The sequence below is a fragment of the Budorcas taxicolor genome, chromosome 2 (genome assembly GCF_023091745.1).
Source record: "Budorcas taxicolor isolate Tak-1 chromosome 2, Takin1.1, whole genome shotgun sequence".
NCBI classification, from domain to species: Eukaryota; Metazoa; Chordata; class Mammalia; order Artiodactyla; family Bovidae; genus Budorcas; species Budorcas taxicolor.
In genome coordinates this window covers 147,312,964-147,334,741 of record NC_068911.1, presented here as the reverse complement: position 1 = coordinate 147,334,741, position 21,778 = coordinate 147,312,964, and the positions used below count along the sequence as shown (strand labels likewise).

General features: G+C 39.7%; 1 protein-coding gene across 1 annotated transcript in view; it reads left to right on the top strand.

The window, feature by feature from the left end:
* Positions 1-21,778, top strand: part of BARD1 (BRCA1 associated RING domain 1) — an 87,318-nt gene that overhangs the window by 48,324 nt on the left and 17,216 nt on the right. Inside the window, exon 7 of the mRNA XM_052635921.1 lies at positions 19,188-19,296. Coding sequence (XP_052491881.1) covers positions 19,188-19,296 — 109 coding nt within the window. The remainder of the gene's footprint in view (positions 1-19,187; positions 19,297-21,778) is intronic.

Sequence of the window (21,778 nt, the reverse complement as noted above, 5' to 3'; positions counted from 1 at the left end):
GTCATCATACTTAAGTATTTTCTGTATATCTTGGTTTCTGTTTTATCTTGTGATAATTGCTGTTGACCTGATTAGCCTCGCCATTTCCTAACTGATCTCCTTTTCAGATTACTTTTCGTACTACACAGCCCAAGAGCTTTCAAAATATACAGTTCTGGCCAAATGACTTATTTGCTTAAAACTCTTCCTGGTAACTCTTAATGTTTTTAAAACAGAAGTCAGACTTAAGAACTTGATTTGTAGAGCCTCACGTGGTCCAGCTTTCCTCATCTCTCCAGCTCCGTCTCTCTGGCCCCTCCTGTCCCCCTTCTTCAACTTTTTTTGCACTAATGAAGTCGCTCAGCTGTGTCTGACTCTTTGCGACCCGTGGACTGTAGCCCACCAAGCTCCTCCGTCCATTGGATTCTCCAGGCAAGAGTACTGGAGTGGGTTGCCATTTCCTTCTCCAGGGGATCTTCCCGACCCAGGAGTCGAACCCAGGTCTTCCACATGGCAGGCAGATACTTTAACCTCTGCACCACCAGGGAAGCCCTTAAATACAAGAATACAGTCTCTCAGAAAACCTCCTATAGAGACACAGAACTTCAGATTCAAGTGCTAACATCAAAGATTTCAAGGGAGGAAAGGAAGCCAGGTTGAAAGACGAGGGGGAGGAGGCGGGAGTGGGGGGCGAAAGGGGTGGCCTTACAGACGTCTCCTGCCACCGACAGATACCCAGGCGTTATGGGACTTTTTTCTGGGCCTCCAGAGAAGGGAGGACTGGAACTCAGCCCTACCAGAAATCAGACCAGACCAGAACCAGAATTCGAGTTCTCTGCCAAGAGGAGGTGATCAGTCTCCAATCCTCAGCTCAGGCTGAGGGCCCTTCGACCAGATTCCTGTGTCCAGGACCAGGAGACTAGAAAAACAGGGAAGGACAGGAAGGGTTAAGGAGAGGAAAGAGAGAGGGAAGGGGAGAGAGGGCAATAGAGTCTCCTGTTCCTTACTGGTCAGGACACTCTGGCCAGTTTTTGCATTAGCCTTTCTAAATTTTTATTTCCTTAAGATGTGCAAAGCTGTTTTGTCTCCTAACCATCAAATATGCTTTTGGTTTGTGTGGTATATTCTTCCTTTGGGTTTCATCTTACGTATGGTTTGTTTTTGGCTGGCCTTCGCGAGTCCTTTGTATATGGTGCTTCCTCCTGGTTATAAGTGGAGGTGGCAGTGTACCTGCTTCTTATTATCTTCTCGTTAGGCTGTGTGCTCTTGTGTTCCAGGGATCGTGCCTGCTCTCCCAGGCCCTCCTGAGTGCCTGATGTAGTCTGTTGTTGTTCCGTCACTAAGTCGTGTCCAACTCTGCGACACCATGGACTGTAGCATGCCAGGTAGTCTGAACCCACAGTTATTTGTAGAGTGAATTGGTAAGTCTTTGAATGCATAAAGAGTTTCCCTTGTGGCTCAGCTGGTAAAGAATCCTCTTGCAATGTGGAAGACCTGGGTTCGATCCCTGGGTTGAAAAGATCTGGAGAAGGGAAAGGCTCCCCATTCCAGTATTCTGGCCTGGAGAATTTCATGGACTATATAGTCCATGGGGGCGCAAGGAGTTGGACATGACTGAACGACTTTTACTTTCATTTTCCTGAATGCATAAAGGGCTTCCCTGGTGGCTCAGATGGTAAAGAATCTACCTGCAATGCAGGAGACCTGGGAAGTTCAGTTCATTCCTTGCGTTGGGAAGATCCACCGGAGAAGGGAATGGCAACTCACTCCATTATTCTTGCCTGGAATATCCCATGGAGAGACTGGTGGGCTACAGTCCATGGGGTCACAAAGAGCCGGACATGACTGAGCGACTAACACTTCTGAACACTTTCTGAATCCATAAAATGATGATATGTTTTTTCATCTCTTGATTAAAGGGACAGACAAGATGAAAATAAGAATTGCCTCCCTCTGCTCCCAACTTCACTATAACTATGAAGAGAATGTGTAAATCTAAGTTTCCATAAGCTGCACCTTATCTCGGATGGTAGAACTGGTTCCCGGTATTCATCGGCGTGAACAAACCATGTATGCTCCCTGGGCAGAATTGTTAGTCTCTTGTCCATTGTTCATTCCTGTTCCCTTTTGTGGGATCAAGGCCGCCCAAAGTAATTTTAGCCTTGACATTTTTAAGGTCTATTTTTCTTTCTGCCAATGTTCTATATATTGTTTTTCTAGAGTTAAGTATTAACAGGTGAGAACAGATGAAATTTGTTCCTGTGCTTTCCTCCATATCTGAAATAGGGCATGGGGAGGGGGTCGTGGAGACTTTGTAGGGTTCTTACTACTCGTTTTGTTTTTCGCCTAAAGTTCATTTTCCATTTAAGCCGTTAATATCTCAGACTCTGAAATCTGAGTTGATAGGTGTGCTTCCATTTTTTTCTCTGCTTACCGTGTATTTTACTCTTAATATATCTTGTCTCAGAGTAACCAGGACTAGACTTTTTCCATCTCTAGAAGAAGGGTAGAGACGAGAAAGGGCAAAAACTGTTCTCTTATCCTTGGTGCTTTGGCTAATTGAAGTTGTAGATAAATAGTGTCATTTTGCCTATTCTAAATTTCTAAATACCATTCTTTAGCTCTAGAAGAGACATTTTGGAATCTTCTTCATTATCTCAGAGCTAAAGGCTTCTTTCTACTTAGATGCCTTCTTTTCCTGAATTTCCAACAGAATGCGTGTTAGATATTTCTCTTATCCTTTACATCTTCATCTCCCCAGTTGTTTTATCTGCTACTTTTATTCTAGTAGATGTGAACAGACATTTATGTTAGTGGTTACAGAATAGTATGATACATGTCTTCATAGCTCAATGCCCCCAAGATTCCATGAGTATCTAGGATAGGGGCTAGAAATAACGACTAGAGGAAGTCATGAAAGGTTTCCTAGAGGATGTAGCACTTCAACTGAATTTGAAGAAAAAGGATAAGAGGGTGAACTTTGCAGAAAGAGGATGATGGTTGCTAAGGTATTAGGCACTTGTTTCACTTCTAGGAGCTGATACAAGACTGGAATGAAGGGAGGGAGGACGGTGAGACAAGAGGCCAGAGAAGATGGGCAGAGGCAGTGAAAGGCCTTGTGTGCTAAAGAGTTCACATATGAAGTTGAAAATTTTCACCTCCACACTGGGAAGGAATCCAGTTGAAAAGGTCTGTTCCATAATCAAGGGCAGAAGTAAAGAGAAGGATCAAATGATCATATATTAGCTTTTATTTTGTATTGCATTTGTCACAGTTTCCAGAGCAATATTATAAAATAGTAGTGATAATCTTGGCATACTTGCTTTATTCTCATTTTAGAAAAAATATTGGCCATAGATTTGCAGGTCAATATTAAGGTTGTATTAAAAATAATGATCTTGTCATACAGATGGCCGACAGAGACATGAAAAAATACTCAAAATCACTAATTATTAGAGAAATGCAAATCAAAATATAATAAGATACCACCTCACACCAATCAGAATAGCCACCATAAGAAACGTCTATAAATAGTGAATGCTGGAAGGGTGTGGAGGAAGCACTGTTGATGGGACTGTAAATTGGTACAGCTACTATGGAAAGCTATATGGAAATTCCTTAAAAAATAAAACTAGAGCTGCCATATGATCCAGGAATCCCACTGCTAGGAATATATCTGGAGAAAACTTTAATTGAAAAGATGCATGCATACAAGTGTTCATAAAAGAACTATTTACAGTAGCCAAGACTTGGCAGCAACCTAAATGTCCGTCCATACAGGAATGGATAAAGAAGAGGTAGGATATGTATACAGTGAAATAATAAGAGCTGGAATATTGATGGAATATTACTCCAAAATAAAATAGAATTAAATAATACCATATGCAGCAACATGGATGGACCTAGAGATTCTCTTCAGTGCAGTTCAGTTGCTCAGTCGTGTCCAACTCTTTTTGACCCCATGGACTGCAGCACACCAGGCCTCCTTGTCCATCACCAGCTCCCAGAGTTTATTCAAACTCACGTCCGTAGAGTCGGTGATGCCATCCAACCATCTCATCCTCTATCGTCCCCTTCTCCTCCTGCCCCAAATCCCTCCCAGCATCAGGATCATTTCGAATGAGTTATTTCTTCGCATCAGTTGGCCGAAGTATTGGAGTTTCAGCCTCAGCATCAGTCCTTCCAATGAATATTCAGGACTGATTTTCTTTAGGATGGACTGGTTGGATCTCCTTGGAGTCCAAGGGACTCTCAAGAGTCTTCTCCAACACCACAGTTCAAAAGCATCAATTCTTTGGCTCTCAGCTTTCATTATAGTCCAACTCTCACATCCATACATGCCTACTGGAAAAACCGTAGCCTTGACTAATCAGGTCTTTGTTGGCAAAGTAATATCTCTGCTTTTTAATATGCTGTCTAGGTTGGTCATAACTTTTCTTCCAAGGAGCAAACGTCTTTTAATTTCATGGCAACAGTCATCACCTGCAGTGATTTTGGAGCCCCAAAAAAATAAAGTCTGTCATTGTTTCCATTGTTTCCCCATGTATTTGTCCATGAAGTGTTGGGACAAGATGCCATGATCTTAGTTTTCTGAATGTTGAGTTCTAAGCCAAATTTTTCACTCTTCTCTTTCACTTTTATCAAGAGGCTCTTTAGTTCTTCTTGGCTTTCTCCCATAAGGGTGGTGTAATCTGCATATCTGAGGTTATTGATCTTTCTCCAGGCAATCTTGATTCTAGCTTGTGCTTCTTCCAGCCCAGCGTTTCTCATGATGTACTCTGCATATAAGTTAAACAAGCAGGGAATATACAGCCTTGACATACTCCTTTCCCTATTTGGAACTGGTCTTTTGTTCCATGTCCAGTTCTAATAGTTTCTTCCTTCTCAAGAGTGAGGTCAGGTGATCTGATATTTCTATCTCTTGAAGAATTTTCCATGGTTTGTCATGATCCTCACAGTCAAAGGCTTGGGCATAGTCAATAAAGCAGAAGTAGATGTGTTTCTGGGACTCCCTTGCTTTTTCGATGATCCAGCAGCTGTTGGCAATTTGATCTCTGGTTCTTCTGCCTTTTCTACATCCAACTTGAAGGTGTGGAAGTTCATGGTTCATGTACTGTTGAAGTCTGGTTTGGAGGATTTTGAGCATTATTTTACTAGCGTGTGCGATGAGTGCAATTGTGCAGTACCTTGAGCATTCTTTGGCATTGCCTTTCTTTGACATTGGAATGAAAGCTGACCTTTTCCAGTCCTGTGACCACTGCTAGGGTTTCTAAATTTGCTGGCATATTGAGTGCAGCACTTTCACAACATCATCTTTTAGGATTTGAAATAGCTCAACTGGAATTCCATCACCTCCACTAGCTTTGTTCATAGTGATTCTTCCTAAGGCCCCCTTAGTTCACATTCCAGGATGTCTGGCTCTAGGTGAGTGATCATACTCTCGTGATTATCTTGGTCGTGAAGATCTTTTTTGTATAGTTCTTCTGTGTATTCTTGCCACCTCTTCTTAATATCTTCTGCTTCTGTTAGGTCCAGACCATTTCTGTCGTTTATCGAGCCCATCTTTGCATAAAATGTTCCCTTGGTATCTGATTTTCTTGAAGAGATCTCTAGTCTTTCCCATTCTGTTGTTTTCCTCTATTTCTTTGCATTGATCGCTAAGGAAGGCTTTCTTATCTCTCTTTGCTCTTCTCTGGAACTCTGCATTCAAATGAGTGTATCTTTGCTTTTCTCCTTTGCCTTTAGCTTCTCTTCTGTTCACAGCTATTTGTAAGACCTCCTCAGACAACCATTTGGCCTTTTTACACTTCTTTTCCTTGGGGATGGTCTTGATCCCTGCCTGCTGTACAGTGTCAGGAACCTCTGTCCATAGTTCTTCAGGGACTCTGTCTATGAGACCTAATCCCTTGAATCTTATTTCTCACTCCTCTGTAAAATTGTAAGGGATTTGATTTAGTTTATACCTGAATGGTCTAGTGGTTTTCCCTACTTCCTTCAATTTAAGTCTGAATTTGGCAGTAAGGAGTTTATGATCTGTACCACAGTCAGCTCCTGGTATTGTTTTTGCTGACTGTATACAGCTTCTCCTTCTTTGGCTGCAAAGAATATAAACAATCTGATTTTGGTGCTATCCTACTGAGCTAATTATCTTAGGTTATCATATCAGAGGTAATCACAGCAGAGATTATCATACTGAGTAAATCAGAAGGAAAAAGACAAATACCATATGATATCACTTACATGTGAAACCTAAAATATGATACAAATGAACTTATTTACGAAACAGAAACAGATTCACAGACATAGAAAACAAACTTATGGTTATCAAAGGGCAATGGGGGTAAGAGAGGAATAAATCAGGAGTTTGGGATTAGCAGATACAAACCACTATATATAAAATAAAGAGCAAGGTCCTATTGTGTAGCACAGGGAACTCCTGTAATTAATATCCTGTAATTAACCATAGCGTAAAAGAATATGGAAAAGTATATATATATGTGTGTGTGTGTATGTATGTGTATGTATTTATAAATGTATGTATGTGTGTATAACTGAATCACTTTGCTATATACCAGCAACTAGCACATTGTAAGTCACCTACACTTCAATTTTAAAAAAAGATTTTCCTTTCGGTTATTTTACCATTTTTAAACAAGACTGGATTTTATTTTATTAAGTGATTTTGACATGATCTTGCACTTTTTGCCTGTTGATGTTACTACCACATTTAAAAATATTACTCCATGTTGCATTGTTGGGATAAACTTAGTGTATTGTGTTAATCTTTACACAAATAGTTCGTATTAGTTTCCTAGGATTTATTTAAGACTTTTGCATCTATAGCTATAAATTAGAATAATTTGTTGTTTTAACTTCCATTTTTTACCTTCAGGTTTTGATGTTAAAATGATCCTTATAGTTCTTAAAAATAATCAGGATGCTTTCCACCTTCTCTGGTGTTGGGTATGTGAATAGAGTATCTAACAGAAATAATTCCCACCCTACTTCCTGTTTCCCATCCCCTGTCCTTTGTCCCCAACCTGACATAACATTATTTATTTTGATCACTTTCATATAGTATATTTGGAGATACCTCTCAATTTGGTTACTACTAGTAGTTATCACTCTGAAATTCTAATGTATTAACATTAGAATTTAATGTATTGAATTAATTAATGAAATTAATTAATTTAATGAAATTCTAATGTATTAACATTAACCTATATTCTACTAGGTTAATAGAGGTACTAAAGAGAAGATGGACTTTTGGTATCCTTTTAATTTATCCTGAAATTGTCCCTGTGAACTATGAAACTAAGTTATCTATTTTGTAGTTAAATCTGAGACCATATAAATGTATACTTCTTACTTTATCTTTGATTTTGATTTAATTTTAATGTTCTATTTCTTTAGTGTTTTCTTATAGTCACATTTTGCTTAGAATACTTTCTTAATGTGCTTTGAGCTTTTGCTGTGCAAACTGGCATTTTTTAAATGGCTCTTGCATTTGAATATAGTATTAATTTGCTTTTTCAAATCCTAAAACATGATGCTGTGAAAGTGCTGCACTCAATATGCCAGCAAATTTGGAAACAAAGGTCCATCTGGTCAAGGCAGTGGTTTTTCCAGTGGTCATATATGGATGTGAGATTTGGACTATAAAGAAAGCTGAGCACCGAAGAATTGATGCTTTTGAACTGTGGTGTTGGAGAAGACTCTTGCGAGTCCCTTGGACTGCAAGGCGATCCAACCAGTCCATCCTAAAGGACATCAGTCCTGGGTGTTCATTGGAAGGACTGATGCTGAAACTGAAACTCCAATACTTTGGCCACCTCATGCAAAGAGTTGACTCATTGGAAAAGACCCTGATGCTAGGAGAGATTAGGGGCAGGAAGAGAAGGGGACGACAGAGGATGACATGGCTGGATGGCATTACCGAGTCGATGGACATGAGTTTGAGTGAACTCTGGGAGTTGGTGATGGACAGGGAGGCCTGGCGTGCTGCAATTCATGGGGTCGCAAAGAGTCGGACATGACTGAGCTACTGAACTGAACTGAACTACTCCTTCGAAGGAAAGTTATGACCAACCTAGATAGCATATTATAAACCAGAGACATTACTTTGCCAACAATGGTCCATCTAGTCAAGGGTACGATTTTTCCAGTAGTCATGTATGGATGTGAAAGTTGGACTATAAAGAAAGTTGAGCACCGAAGAATTGATGCTTTTGAACTGTGGTGTTGGGGAAGACTCTTGAGAGTCCCTTGGAGTGCAAGGAGATCCAGCCAGTCCATCCTAAAGGAGATCAGTCCTGGCTGTTCATTGGAGGGACTGATGTTGAAGCTGAAATTCCAATACTCTGGCCACCTGATGCAGAGAGCTGACTTACACTGGGAAAGATTGAGGGCTGAAGGAGAAGGGAATGACAGAGGGTGAGATGGTTGGATGGCATCACCGACTCAATGGGCATGGGTTTGGGTGGACTCCGGAAGTTGGTGATGGACAGGGAGGCCTGGCGTATTGCGGTTCATGGGGTCGCGAAGAGTTTGACACAACTGAGCAACTGAACTGAACTGAACTGATTAATTAGCTTAGCTCTGAATTTACTGTGTTTTGCATGAGACATTTACCCATTGTTACCCAGGAGGGAAAATTCGTTCTATTTTTAACTTCATATATGAAAATAAATTTCATATCTTCTGTTTCTTTGTTGCTTAGAAATATGTTGATAACTGTTTAAAACCTCATAGGCTGTCCTTTCCCACGGCTTTCTATGTGTCTCAGAGTGAACCTAAAACAGAACTATTCCAGAAACATGAGAAGTATATTGAGTGTTTGGAGCATATCATATGCTGTTTTTGTTTGTTTGTTTGTTTTAACAGAAATAGATAGAGTTCAGGATTTGATACTTGGTCAGAATAGGAAAGACTAGAGATCTCTTCAAGAAAATTAGAGATACCAAGGGAACATTTCATGCAAAGATGGGCTCGATAAATGACAGAAATGGTCTGGACCTAACAGAAGCAGAAGATATTAAGAAGAGATGGCAAGAATACACAGAAGAACTGTACCAAAAAGATCTTCACGACCCAGATAATCATGATGATGTGATCACTCATCTAGAGCCAGGCATCCTGGAATGTGAAGTCAAGTGGGCCTTAGAAAGCATCACTACAAACAAAGCTAGTGGAGGTGATGGAATTCCAGTTGAGCTGTTTCAAATCCTGAAAGATGATGTTGTGAAAGTGCTGCACTCAATATGCCAGCAAATTTGGAAAACTCAGCAGTGGCCACAGGACTGGAAAAGGTCAGTTTTCCTTCCAATCCCAAGGAAAGGCAATGCCAAAGAATGCTCAAACTACTGCACAATTGCACTCATCTCACATGCTAGTAAAGTAATGCTCAAAATTCTCCAAGCCAGGCTTCAGCAATACGTGAACCGTGAACTTCCTGATGTTCAAGCTGGTTTTAGAAAAGGCAGAGCAATCAGAGATCAAATTGCCAACATCTGCTGGATCATGGAAAAAGCAAGAGAGTTCCAGAAAAACATCTATTTCTGCTTTATTGACTATGCCAAAGCATTTGACTGTGTGGATCACAATAAACTGAGGAAAATTCTTCGAGAGATGGGAATACCAGACCACCTGACCTGCCTCTTGAGAAATCTGTATACAGCTCAGGATGCGACAGTTAGAACCAGACATGGAACAACAGACTGGTTCCAAATAGGAAAAGGAGTATGTCAAGGCTGTATATTGTCACCCTGCTTATTTAACTTACATGCAGAGTACATCATGAGAACCGCTGGGCTGGAAGAAGCACAAGCTGGAATCAAGATTGCCGGGAGAAATATCAATAACCTCAGATATGCAGATGATACCACCCTTATGGCAGAAAATGAAGAGGAACTAAAAAGCCTCTTGATGGAAGTGAGAGAGGAAAGTGAAAAAGTTGGCTTAAAGCTCAACATTCACAAAACGAAGATCATGGCATCCGGTCCCATCAGTTCGTGGGAAATAGATGGGGAAACAGTGTCAGACTTCATTTTTCTGGGTTCCAAAATCACTGCAGATGGTGACTGCAGCCATGAAAATAAAAGGCGCTCACTCCTTGGAAGAAAAGTTATGACCAACCTAGACAGTATATTTAAAAGCAGAGACATTAGTTTGCCGACTAAAGTTCGTCTAGTCCAGACTATGGTTTTTCCTGTGGTCATGTATGGATGTGAGAGTTGGACTGTGAAGAAGACTGAGCGCCGAAGAATTGATGCTTTTGAACTGTGGTGTTAGAGAGGACTCTTGAGAGTCCCTTGGAGTGCAAGGAGATCCAAGCAGTCCATTCTGAAGATCAGCCCTGGGATTTCTTTGGAAGGAATGATGCTAAAGCTGAAACTCCAGTACTTTGGCCACCTCTTTCGAAGAGTTAACTCATTGGAAAAGACTCTGATGCTGGGAGGAATTGGGGGCAGGAGGAGAAGGGGACGACAGAGGATGAGATGGCTGGATGGCATCACTGACTCAAGGGACATGAGTTTGAGTGAACTCCAGGAGTTGGTGATGGACAGGGAGGCCTGGCGTGCTGCAATTCATGGGGTTGCAAAGAGTCAGACATGACTGAGCGCCTGAACTGTAATGAACTGCTATTAACAGAATTTTCATTTGAAGGATGTAGAATTCTTAGTTAGAGTATAGTATATACATTGGACTTATTATTCCACTACTGTTGTTAATTTTTAAAATATTCATCTTCTATAACAGATAATTTATATTTTATAGCTGTTAGGAATCATGTTGCTCTTTTGAATTTCTCTGCTGTTTCTTGTTTCATCACAAATTACGCGACTTGAAAAATTAAAATCTGTGTGTTTGCAGTTTCATAGTTGTTCATAGAGGATTTCATCGTGCACCGTCTTGGTATCCTGTCATATGTTATAGGTTTGGTAGTAGTAAAAGTGCTCTTTCATGTGTTATTTGGGATAGACTGAATTATATGTGCAAGTGCAAGTTTAAATTAGCCGATCTCTCCTTCTCCCCTTGTACTAGTGGTCAAGTTCATCTCCGGGACAGCTGTAGGTGCATGTCTATTCATCATTCTTTTTTTCTTTTAAGTTTTTATTGGAATATAGTTGATATAAAATGTTGTGTTAGTTTCTACTGTACAACCAAGTAAATCAAATAAACATATACATATTTCTTGTTGTTCAGTGGCTAAGTCATATCTGACTCTTCGCTACCCCATGAAGTGTAGCCCACCAGGTTCCTCTGTCCTTCACTGAATTTCAGAGTTTGCTCAGAATGTATACATGTAACCACTCCTTTTTAGATTCTTTTCCCATTGAGAAGAGTTCCCTGTGTTATACAGTAGGTCCTTATTAATTATTCTGTCATTCATGAGGGGGAGGACATTGAAGGCCTATACTATATTCTGATCTCTGCCTTTTGGGTAAAACTGAAATGTTAAACACCTGAAAAAAAGGCTGAAATGTTAAAACACACTCCAGTAAGTACTTTCTTTTTATTAGCCTTAGTGATGAGAAGGAATCCGAGTGAGCATTGTGCCTTTCATTTTTTTTATCCTTGTATTGTATCCTATGGGTGTGTGCTTAGTCACTAAGTCGTGTCCAACTCCTTTGTGACTCCATAGACTGCAGCCCACCAGGCTCCTCTGTCCATGGGCTTTTCCAGGCAAGGATACTAGAGTGGGTTGCCATTTCCTCATCCAGGGGGTCTTCCCATCCCAGGGTTTGAAGCTGCATCTCCTGTGTCTTCTGTGTCTCCTGCATTGTCAGGCAGATTCTCTACCACTGAGCCACCTGGGAAGCATGTAGGACAACATAGATCTGCACGTGTTTTAATGTTGCTAAAAAACCAGGCTTCTGTCCTCCTTTCCCTTTAGTGCACATCCATATTGTCATTACCGTGCATGCATGAAGTGTGTCATAAAATTGGGGAAAAATGAAGAGGCCAATACTTGAAATATAACTCATATTCCCAAATCTTCATTTTGTTTCTGTCTCCTCAAAAATGCCAATCTGATAATATTAATAACAAACAATTATTGAGCTCTTACTGTTTTCCAGGTGCTGTCTTAAGTGCTCTTGATACATTAATTCGTTTGGTCCTTATATATATTAATCCTACAAAGTGAGTTGTATTCTCATTATACAGATGAGAAAAGAGACATAGGAGATTCAGTTCAGTTCAGTTCAGTTCAGTCACTCAGTCGTGTCCAACTCTTTGCGACCCCATGAACTGCAGCACACCAGGCCTCCCTGTCCATCACCATCTCCTGGAGTTCACTCAGACTCACATCCATCGAGTCCGTGATGCCATCCAGCCATCTCATCCTCTGTCGTCCCCTTCTCCTCCTGCCCCCAATCCCTCCCAGCATCACAGTCTTTTCCAATGAGTTAACTCTTCACATGAGGTGGCCAAAGTACTGGTGCTTCAGCTTTAGCATCATTGCTTCCAAAGAAATCCTAGGGCTGATCTCCTTCAGAATGGACTGGTTGGATCTCCTTGCAGTCCAAGGGACTCTCAAGAGTCTTCTCCAACACCACAGTTCAAAAGCATCAATTCTTTGGCACTCAGCCTTCTTCACAGTCCAACTCTCACATCCACACATGACCACAGGAAAAACCATAGCCTTGACTAGATGGACCTTAGTCGGTAAAGTAATGTCTCTGCTTTTGAATATACTATCTAGGTTGGTCATAACTTTTCTTTCAAGGAGTAAGAGTCTTTGAATTTCATGGCTGCAATCACCATCTGCAGTGATTTTGGAGCCCAAAAAAATAAAGTCTGACCCTGTTTCCACTGGTTCCCCATCTACCTCTAAAGTCATACAGCTATTGAGTGGCAGAGTGAAAAGTGAAAGTGAAGTCGCTCAGTTGTGTCCGACTCTTTGCGACCCTGTGGACTGTAGCCTACCAGACTCCTCTGTCCATGGGATTTTTCAGGCTTAATACTAGAGTGGGTTGCCATTTCCTTCTCCAGGGGATCTTCCCAACCCAGGGATCGAACCCAGCTCTCCCGCATTGTAGACAGACGCTTTCTAAATTCAGGCTCTCTGGTTGTGTAACCCCAGCTCTCAGCTGTCCTGCTGTGTTGATGCCTCCTGCCTGCTGATAGCCGTTCAGGGAGCTGTTCAGGGTCCTTAGTCCACCTCTTCAGCTCCTTCCTTTTCGTTTCAGGTCACAGTGTACATTTCCAGAACACTGCATTCTTTGTATTCTCTGTCTTTCTCCCTCTTTTCTTCTTTCTTGCTCTTCTCTTTATATTTTTTGGTGTTTCTCATTTTCCACACTAGCTCATGTCAAGGCCTTCACACAAGCTTTTCTCTCTCCTGGGAGATTCTTATTCTACTTCTGTATCTCCTTTTATTGTTTCTCCTTTCATGTCTATACAGCTTTACCAAGCTTTAAAGTTCTTCTTGTTTTCTTTCCTTGGCTTTTGCCCCGGTGAGCTCTGTGAGGCCCTTTTATCTCGTTGGTTCTTTAGTGACTAAGAGAACTTAGAAGTAGTTGAGTGCATGACTGTTTGCCAAACTTATTACAAAATGACGTTTGTAGCTTTTCCCCTAGGTGTACAGAATTGCCTCTTGGTGTCCACAAAGGACTTGGAACCAGTCCCCCCATTGATACCAAAATCTAGTACTCAGGTCCCTTAAATAAAGTGGCATGGTATTTGCATATAACTTACACATGTGTGTGCCTGTGTGTGTCAAGTTGCTTTAGTCGTGTCCAGCTGTTTGCAGCCCCATAGCTTGTAGCCCACTAGGGGCTCCTCTGTCCATGGGATCATCCCGGCAAGAATACTGGAGTGGGTTGCCATTTCCTACTCCAGGGGATCTTCCTGACCCAGGGATTGAACCCAGGTCTTCTGCATCTCCTGCATTGGCAGTCAGATTCTTCACCACTAGTGCCACCATGCACTTCCTCCAGTGTCCTTTAAAGCATCACTAGATTACTTATAATACTTAATACAGTGTAATGCTATGTAAATAGTTGCTAGTACATGACAAATTCATTTTGTTTCTGGAATTTCCTAAAAAAAATTTGTTTTTTCTTCTTTCATGTTTTTGATCCACTCACTGTTAGTTGAATCCATGGATATAGAACCTGTGGAAATGGGAGGCAGGCTGCATGCACATATATGTGTGTTAAATAAATAAATAAATGATTATTACTGGTTGTGATATATATACATTATGTATATTAATACATATATGCACTTTTATGTTGAATCTATTAACCTCGGTCAGTTACAGGTCAGCAACAATGACCCTCCAACATTTCTAATTAATTTTTCTGTAGTGAAAAAGCAGTAATTTATGGACACTTAGATTGTCAATATTTTAAACTAAATATTTGAAGAGAAATTTAAAATCTTCAGTCATACCTTCAAAACTTTTATGTGAAATATATTTAAAATTATTTACAATCAGCACTAAAGAAATAGAGCAGGAATATATCAGAGGAAAAAAAGTGGTAAAATTTGCTAATATAACGTATTGTGAAGAAACAGAAAAAAATTGGAATCAGAAAGATACTTCCCTGGTTAGTGACTATATAAATGTTTTACTTATCAGTTTTTATGATTTAGTATTGATAAAGTATATTATCTATATGTAGTCATTTGCCATTCACTGAATCATAAAGAGATTTCTTTGATAGGTCATAAGAGAACTGAACTGTCAAAAATGGTGCATATGAAAGTTGTTAATATACCGTCATGCACTATGTGTAAATTCAGCACTGAAGATGTTGATGTGTTCCTATATTCTGAAAATAGTTTTCATTATACTGGTGTTGCATTGACCCATAGTTTAGCCAGTAGACATTTATGTTTTTCTGCTTTCACAGCTACATGCTGTCTTTGTCTCTAATGACTGTTGCTTTATGCCTTATTTGTGGCATTCAGTTACTCAGTCGTATCCAACTCTTTGCAGCCCCATAGACTGCAGCACTCCAGGGTTCCCTGTCCTTCACCATCTCCTGGAGTTTGTTTAAACTCATGTCCGTATCATCCTCTGTCACCCGCTTTTCCTCTTGCCTTCAATCTTTCCCAGCATCAGGGTCTTTCCAGTGAGTTGGCTCTTTGCATCAGGTGGCCAAAGTGTTGGAGCTTCAGCATCAGTCCTTGCAATGAATTCAGGATTGACTTCCTTTAGGATTGACTGGTATGAACTTGCAATCCAAGGGATTCTCAAGAGTCTTCTCCAGCACCACAGTTTGAAAGCATCAATTCTTTGGAGCTCTGTCTTCTTTATGGTCCATCTCTCATGTCTGGACATGACTACTGGAAAAACCATAGCTTTAACTGTACAGACCTTTGTCAGCAAAGTGACGTCTTTGCTTTTTAATACACTGTCTAGGTTGGTGATAGCTTTTCTCCCAAGGAGCAGGCATCTTTTAATTTCATGTCTGCAGTCATCTTCTGCAGTGATTTTAGCACCCAAGAAAATAAAGTCTGCCACGGTTTCAATTGTTTCCCTCTTTATTTGCTGTGAAGTGATGGGACCAGATGCCATGATCTTCTTTTTCTGAATGTTGAATTTTAAGCCAGCTTTTTCACTCTCCTCTTTCACCTTCATCACGAGGCTCTTTACTTCCCCTTCACTTCTGCCATTAGGGTGGTGTCATCTGCATATCTGAGGTTACTGATATTTCTCCTGACAGCCTTGATTCCACCTTATGCTTCATCCAGCCCAGCATTTTGCATGATGTACTTTGCATATAAGTTAAGTAAGCAGAGGAACAGTGTACAGCCTTGACGTACTCCTTTCCCTATTTGGAACCAGCCCATTGTTTCACGTCTGGTTCTAACTATTGCTTCTTGACCTGCATACAGTTTTCAATTTTCCATGTTCTATTTGGCTTAGACACATGAGCATAAAGTAATTAGGCTCTTCAACCCTGATAGAAAGCTTTCTTGCATTAATTCCATCCATTTCATAAATCACATTGCTTATTCCCCCAACAAGCCCTTCACATTCATCTTCCAAATTCTAGTTTCTAGTCCTGAGTTTGAATTCATTTTATTTGTGTGTGTGTTTTTTTAACCTCCTGTAAAATCCATCTCACATTTCACCTCATTATTTGTGCCTTGATTAATACTTTTTAGTTTTATACTTACCTATTGGAAGAGTATTTGTCCTCAGTAGGATTATAGGCAAAGACAGTGTTTTCTAAGTATTATGTATCCCTCCAAAATAATCTGTTTTAAGGTTAAGGTTTTAGATTAAAGTATGTCAGAAAATAAAGAACATGCTATATTTAAGAACATTTAGGAAAAAAATTGTTCTATAAGCTCCCTTGGTAACCCATTCTAATAGCAAATTATTGGTACTTGTTCTGCATCCATGATATTGCAGTAAATCTAAAGCAAACATAAAACACTTCTTCCTTATATAGTGATGGGGAACAATTGATTCTTCATGTCGTCAGTTAATAATTGATCACATCAATAGTCCCTTGTGGCTTTTCCTCTATGTATTACCTATTTTTTTTTTTTTTAAAAAGAATAAATCTAAGTATATTTTAAACTGATTTTTGACATAAAATGTAAGCAAAGTATTCATTCAAATATATCATCATGGGGAAAAAGTTTTATGCCTTTTTTGTGCCCACATAATAAAGGAGAAATCTTACATATGCTCTGTCTTCTCTTGCTATGGTTTTTGAAGGTGTCACATAAAAACTTGTGCCTAATTCCAAATTTCAGTGGTCCATGGCAAAGCAGTATCATGACAGAATTTAATAGACTGCATCTCCCATGATGCAGGACTAAGGGTTAACCGATTATTTCAGTAGCATTTTTAATGTGCCATTCCCCAGTTCATTAGCAATGCAGGAAGGCTAAGCGTTTAGCAAATTGTGTATAAGCAGAAGCCATCGATAATCCAGGTAGAGAAATCACATGTTTAAAAACGATATTGAGGTAGTAAGCTTTGTGTAGTAAGGACTCTAAATGACTAGAATCTTGCTAGTCATTTTATGAAGCAGTTTTTTTAAGATTGTAAAAGCATCTTCCTTGTTCAGAGACCATTGTTTATTTTTTATTTAAAGCCTTTTTAGGCTAATTTGGTTCTTTGGAAAGTACTTTCATTTAACATTTTTAAATGTTGTCATGGTTCTCTTCAGTTTGTATTTGTATAAAATAATTATGCTGTAGTTACTGTGCATTAAAGTACACTTGATTGGGCTCTTAAATTTCATTTCCTTGGAGAAATCTACATTTGTCTTTGGTAAAAAGTCTCTATGTCTGCACTGATTGATTTTTTTTTATGCATATAGTGTGACTTTTTTTGTTTATTTTTGCATCCGGGGATAGAAGATCTAGCATATTGATTCCTTTTTGATTGTCATACTTACAACGTATGTATGTGAGGAGATTGTGTATTTGGTACATGGGCATAACAGATAATAAAATTGAGAAATGTCAAGTGTAGTAGATGAGATCAGCTCTCTTTTGAAAGAAAACGAACTTATCTGCTTTGAGAGTGAAAGTGAAAGTTGCTCAGTCCTGTCTGACTCTTTGCAACCCCATGGACTATACAGTCCGTGAAATTCTCTAGGTCAAAGCACTGGAGTGGGTAGCCTTTGCCTTCTCCAGGGGATCTTCCCAACCCAGGGATCGAACCCAGGTCTCCCGCATTGCAGGCAGATTCTTTACCAGCTGAACCACAAGTTAAGCTCCCGCTTCTGCTTTGAATGTATAATAATTTGGGAGGACCCAATTTCCAGTGTAATAACTGGGTCATTCTTTTTGTAATCAGAAAGTTGAAATACAGATGATTGTATTATACTTTGGTTTGAGAAAAACTATTGCCAGAAGAAAGACACATGCTATAGGACTTGGGCATGTAAGGGAATCTGAGAATACACGTTGATCAGAGTTTACATAGCACTTGCCCAAGGAGAAAGAGTGACTGAACCTGATAATCGTGAATAGCAGTCATTAGAGAAACATTTGCTGTGGTTCATTTCTTTTCCCAATCTACCATCAAAACGGCTTTCTCTAAGATCATTAATGACCTTGACTCTAAACCCAGTAGGTGCTCGTATCTCTCATCCCTGCGCTCTCAGATTTGACACCTTCATTTCTCTCCCTCTTAATGTTTCCCTGTTTCCATGCAGATCTTTTCCTGCATGTTTGATACAAATTTAAAAGCTCATATTTTACCAAGTTTATAATTTTATATCCTATTTAACACATTGCATTTTTTTTTACATGAACAATAATGACTGCTGTATGGATATCCTGTACTCTAAAAACCAGAGAAGGTTTCAAAAGACAGGTTCAGTTTAGAAAAGTTTTCTGCCATGATATAATGCATTAAAATCATTTTGAAACTGTATGTAAAGAAGTGGACTATTAGACAAAGTGCTGTAATTTTAACAGTGTCCTTATGATTGAGATATGGGCAATATGGAATATTGTTAGAATGAATAGAAGGAAAGCGAGATCTTAGTCAAGTCAGTGGAAGCTTTCTCTCAGTGAAGTAACAGCCATATCATGTGTCTGAGGTCTCTTGCATTGTAATGTTCTGTGACTGTCAAATTAGTGCAGCAGGGAAGTCTGGGTTGCTTTCTGAACTCCATCAGTTTATTCTGTGATGGCTGTAATTTTTATAGATTGTAGTGTACATACACATTAAAAATTAATTTTAAAATGCCCTGTTTACTACTTTATTAAATTGTCATGTGGCATAGTTTTCCTTCTAGTGAATCTAAATACCTATCTTGTGAATTTGTCTAATTTTTGTATTTGTTTATATAGACTACAGAGCCTGTAACAGCTATAGTAAGTGATTTTTATTTGCATTTGAAAGCATGTAATCAGCCCATAGTGATTAATGATTATGAAGCTATATTTTCAAATAAGAATTTGAATACCAATATGGAGTTGTGAAAACAAAAATCATGTTTAAGTAACAATATATTCAGTTAAGAACAGTTCCTGTAATGGTCTGGTGTTAAATTGAAATTTCACATCTTTTTTTCTATTTTTACATATTTTTTCTATTTTTCAGCAGATTGTAGTTCTTGATTCTTATGCCTTATATGAATTCTTGAGTCATTTATTTTCAAAAAATTGTGTCTTATTAGGGAGGTTGAAAAAATTGTTCCACTAGTGTATTCATTTAGTTAAAAATCAGATCACACATTTTATTTACTTAAACCCATCTGTACTTATTTTACCAGCAACATATTTGGTCTGCGGCCTGTGGATTATGCAGACAGTAAAGATATGAAATCACTGTTGCTGCTACCGGAGAAGAAGGCGTCCTCATCAATCAGCCATTGCTTAGTAGTGAGTATGGATGTAGCCTTGGGACATTTATGTGTTTTATTTAAATTGATTATAAAATGGCAAAATTTCTAGTTAGTGAACTGCTTTCATTCACCAGTTGAGCACTTTCTATAAAGTAGCTGTTGTGATGTCAAAGACATAATCAGAATAAATCAACAAATATTTATTGTTTTCCCCCCTCCATATATTAGGTAGCATTCATATAGCAGTAAATATGACTGATAGAACTCTTATTCTCAAGAAGTATACTTTCTAATGAGAGCTAGGAAAGATACAGACTGTTGATATGTATACTAATATAAATGAAATAATTTTTGAAACTTACAAATGAGTTCTTTGAAGAAGACTTTATAGAGTGTAATAGACTGGAGGTTGTGGGCTTCAAGAAAGGTACCATTTTACCTGGGTCATTGAGAAGAGCCTTTAAACATCTAATATTTGGTCGGAAACCTGATTGATGTCAAGGGAGCACCCAGGTGAATGTCTGGAGGACAAGTGTTCTAGCAGGGGGAACAGCAAGTGTGTAGGTCCCTCAGTGGGTGACCTTGGTGTGTTTGAAGGTTAGAGAGAAAGTCATTATTGCTGGTGACTCAGTTCAGTTCAGTCGCTCAGTCGTGTCCGACTCTTTGCGACCCCATGAACCGCAGCACGCCAGGCCTCCCTGTCCATCACCAACTCCCAGAGTCCACCCAAACCCATGTCCATCGAGTCGGTGATCCCATCCAACCATCTCATCCTCTGTCGTCCCCTTCTCCTCCTCCCCCCAATCCCTCCCAGCATCAGGGGCTTTTCCAGTGGGTCAGCTCTTTACATGAGGTGGCCAAAGAATTGGAGTTTCAGCTTCAGCATCAGTCCTTCCAGTGAACACCCAGGACTGATCTCCTTTAGAATGGACTGGTTGGATCTCCTTGCAGTCCAAGGGACTCTCAACAGTCTTCTCCAACAGCACAGTTCAAAAGCATCAATTCTTCAGCATTCAGCTTTCTTCACAGTCCAACTCACACATCCATATGTTTCCAATGGATAAACCATAGCCTTGACTAGACAGACCTTTGTTGGCAAAGTAATGTCTCTGCTTTTTAATATGCTATTTAGGTTGGTCATAACTTTCCTTCCAAAGAGTAAGCATCTTTTAATTTCATGGCTGCAGTCACCATCTGCAGTGAGTTTGGAGCCCCCCAAAATAAAGTCTGACACTGTTTCCACTGTTTCCCCATCTATTTCCCATGAAGTAATGGGACCAGATGCCATGATCTTCATTTTCTGAATGTTGAGCGTTAAGCCAACATTTTCACTCTCCTCTTTCACTTTCATCAAGAGGCTCTTTAGTTGTTCTTCACTTTCTGCCATAAAGGTAGTGTCATCTGCATGCCTGAGGTTATTGAAATTTCTCCCAGCAATCTTGATTCCAGCTTGTGCTTCCTCCAGCCCAGTGTTTCTCATGATGTACTCTGCATATAACTTAAATAAGCAGGGTGACAATATACAGCCTTGATGTACTCCTTTTCCTATTTGGAACCAGTCTGTTATTCCATGTCCGGTTCTAACTGTTGCTTCCTGACCTGCATATAGGTTTCTCAAGAGGCAGGTCAGGTGGTCTCGTATTCCATCTCTTTCAGAATTTTCCACAGTTTATTGTGATCCACACAGTCAAAGGCTTTGGCACAGGGCATGTCTAAGAGTAATGGGAAAACCACTGAAAGAATGTAAAGCAAGGAATGGTATAATCTGATTTATACTTTAGAAAGTTCACTCTGGCAGCTTCTAATCAGAAGATGATGCGGCAGCAAGAGTGGCAGCAGGGAGATTACTTGGACTCTTTCTTGGTAAAGAAGAGAGAGAGACCATGATGACCTGGATTAAGGGAACAGCAATGGAAGCTGTGAGAAGTAATGAGATTGGTGTGTATTTTTGAGTTTGTGCCAATAGAACTTTTGGATAGATTATAGGCGAAGTGTGGAGAAAGAGTAGAATTAATATGACTTAGGCTTCACTGTTTTCTCAGATGGTAAAGAATCTACCTGCAATATGGGAGACCCAGGTTTGATCCCTAGGTCAGGAAGATCCCCTGGAGTAGGAAATGGCAACACAGTCCAGTATTCTTACCTGGAGAGTTCCATGGACAGAGGAGCCTGTGGGTTATAGTCCATAGGATCACAAAGAGTCAAACCCCACTGAGCGACTAACACTTCCACTTTTTACTTTAGCAGTGGAGGAGATGTGGGTGCCATTTGCTGCCTTGTGGAAAGAATGCCTATTTCTTAGGAACCTGTAGTTTAGTCGGGAATATGGATGTAAAAAAAATTATTACACACTGCAGTGAATTCGTAATAGATGCCATACAAATATATAGTAGAGTCTTATAGAAAGAAGCTGATTTTATGAGGGATCAGAAGAGAAGGTAACATGATGTCTAAGTAAGCCTTTAAAGGTACAAGTTTTAGCAAGATATATAATACTGTGTTATATTGGCTGCAAATAA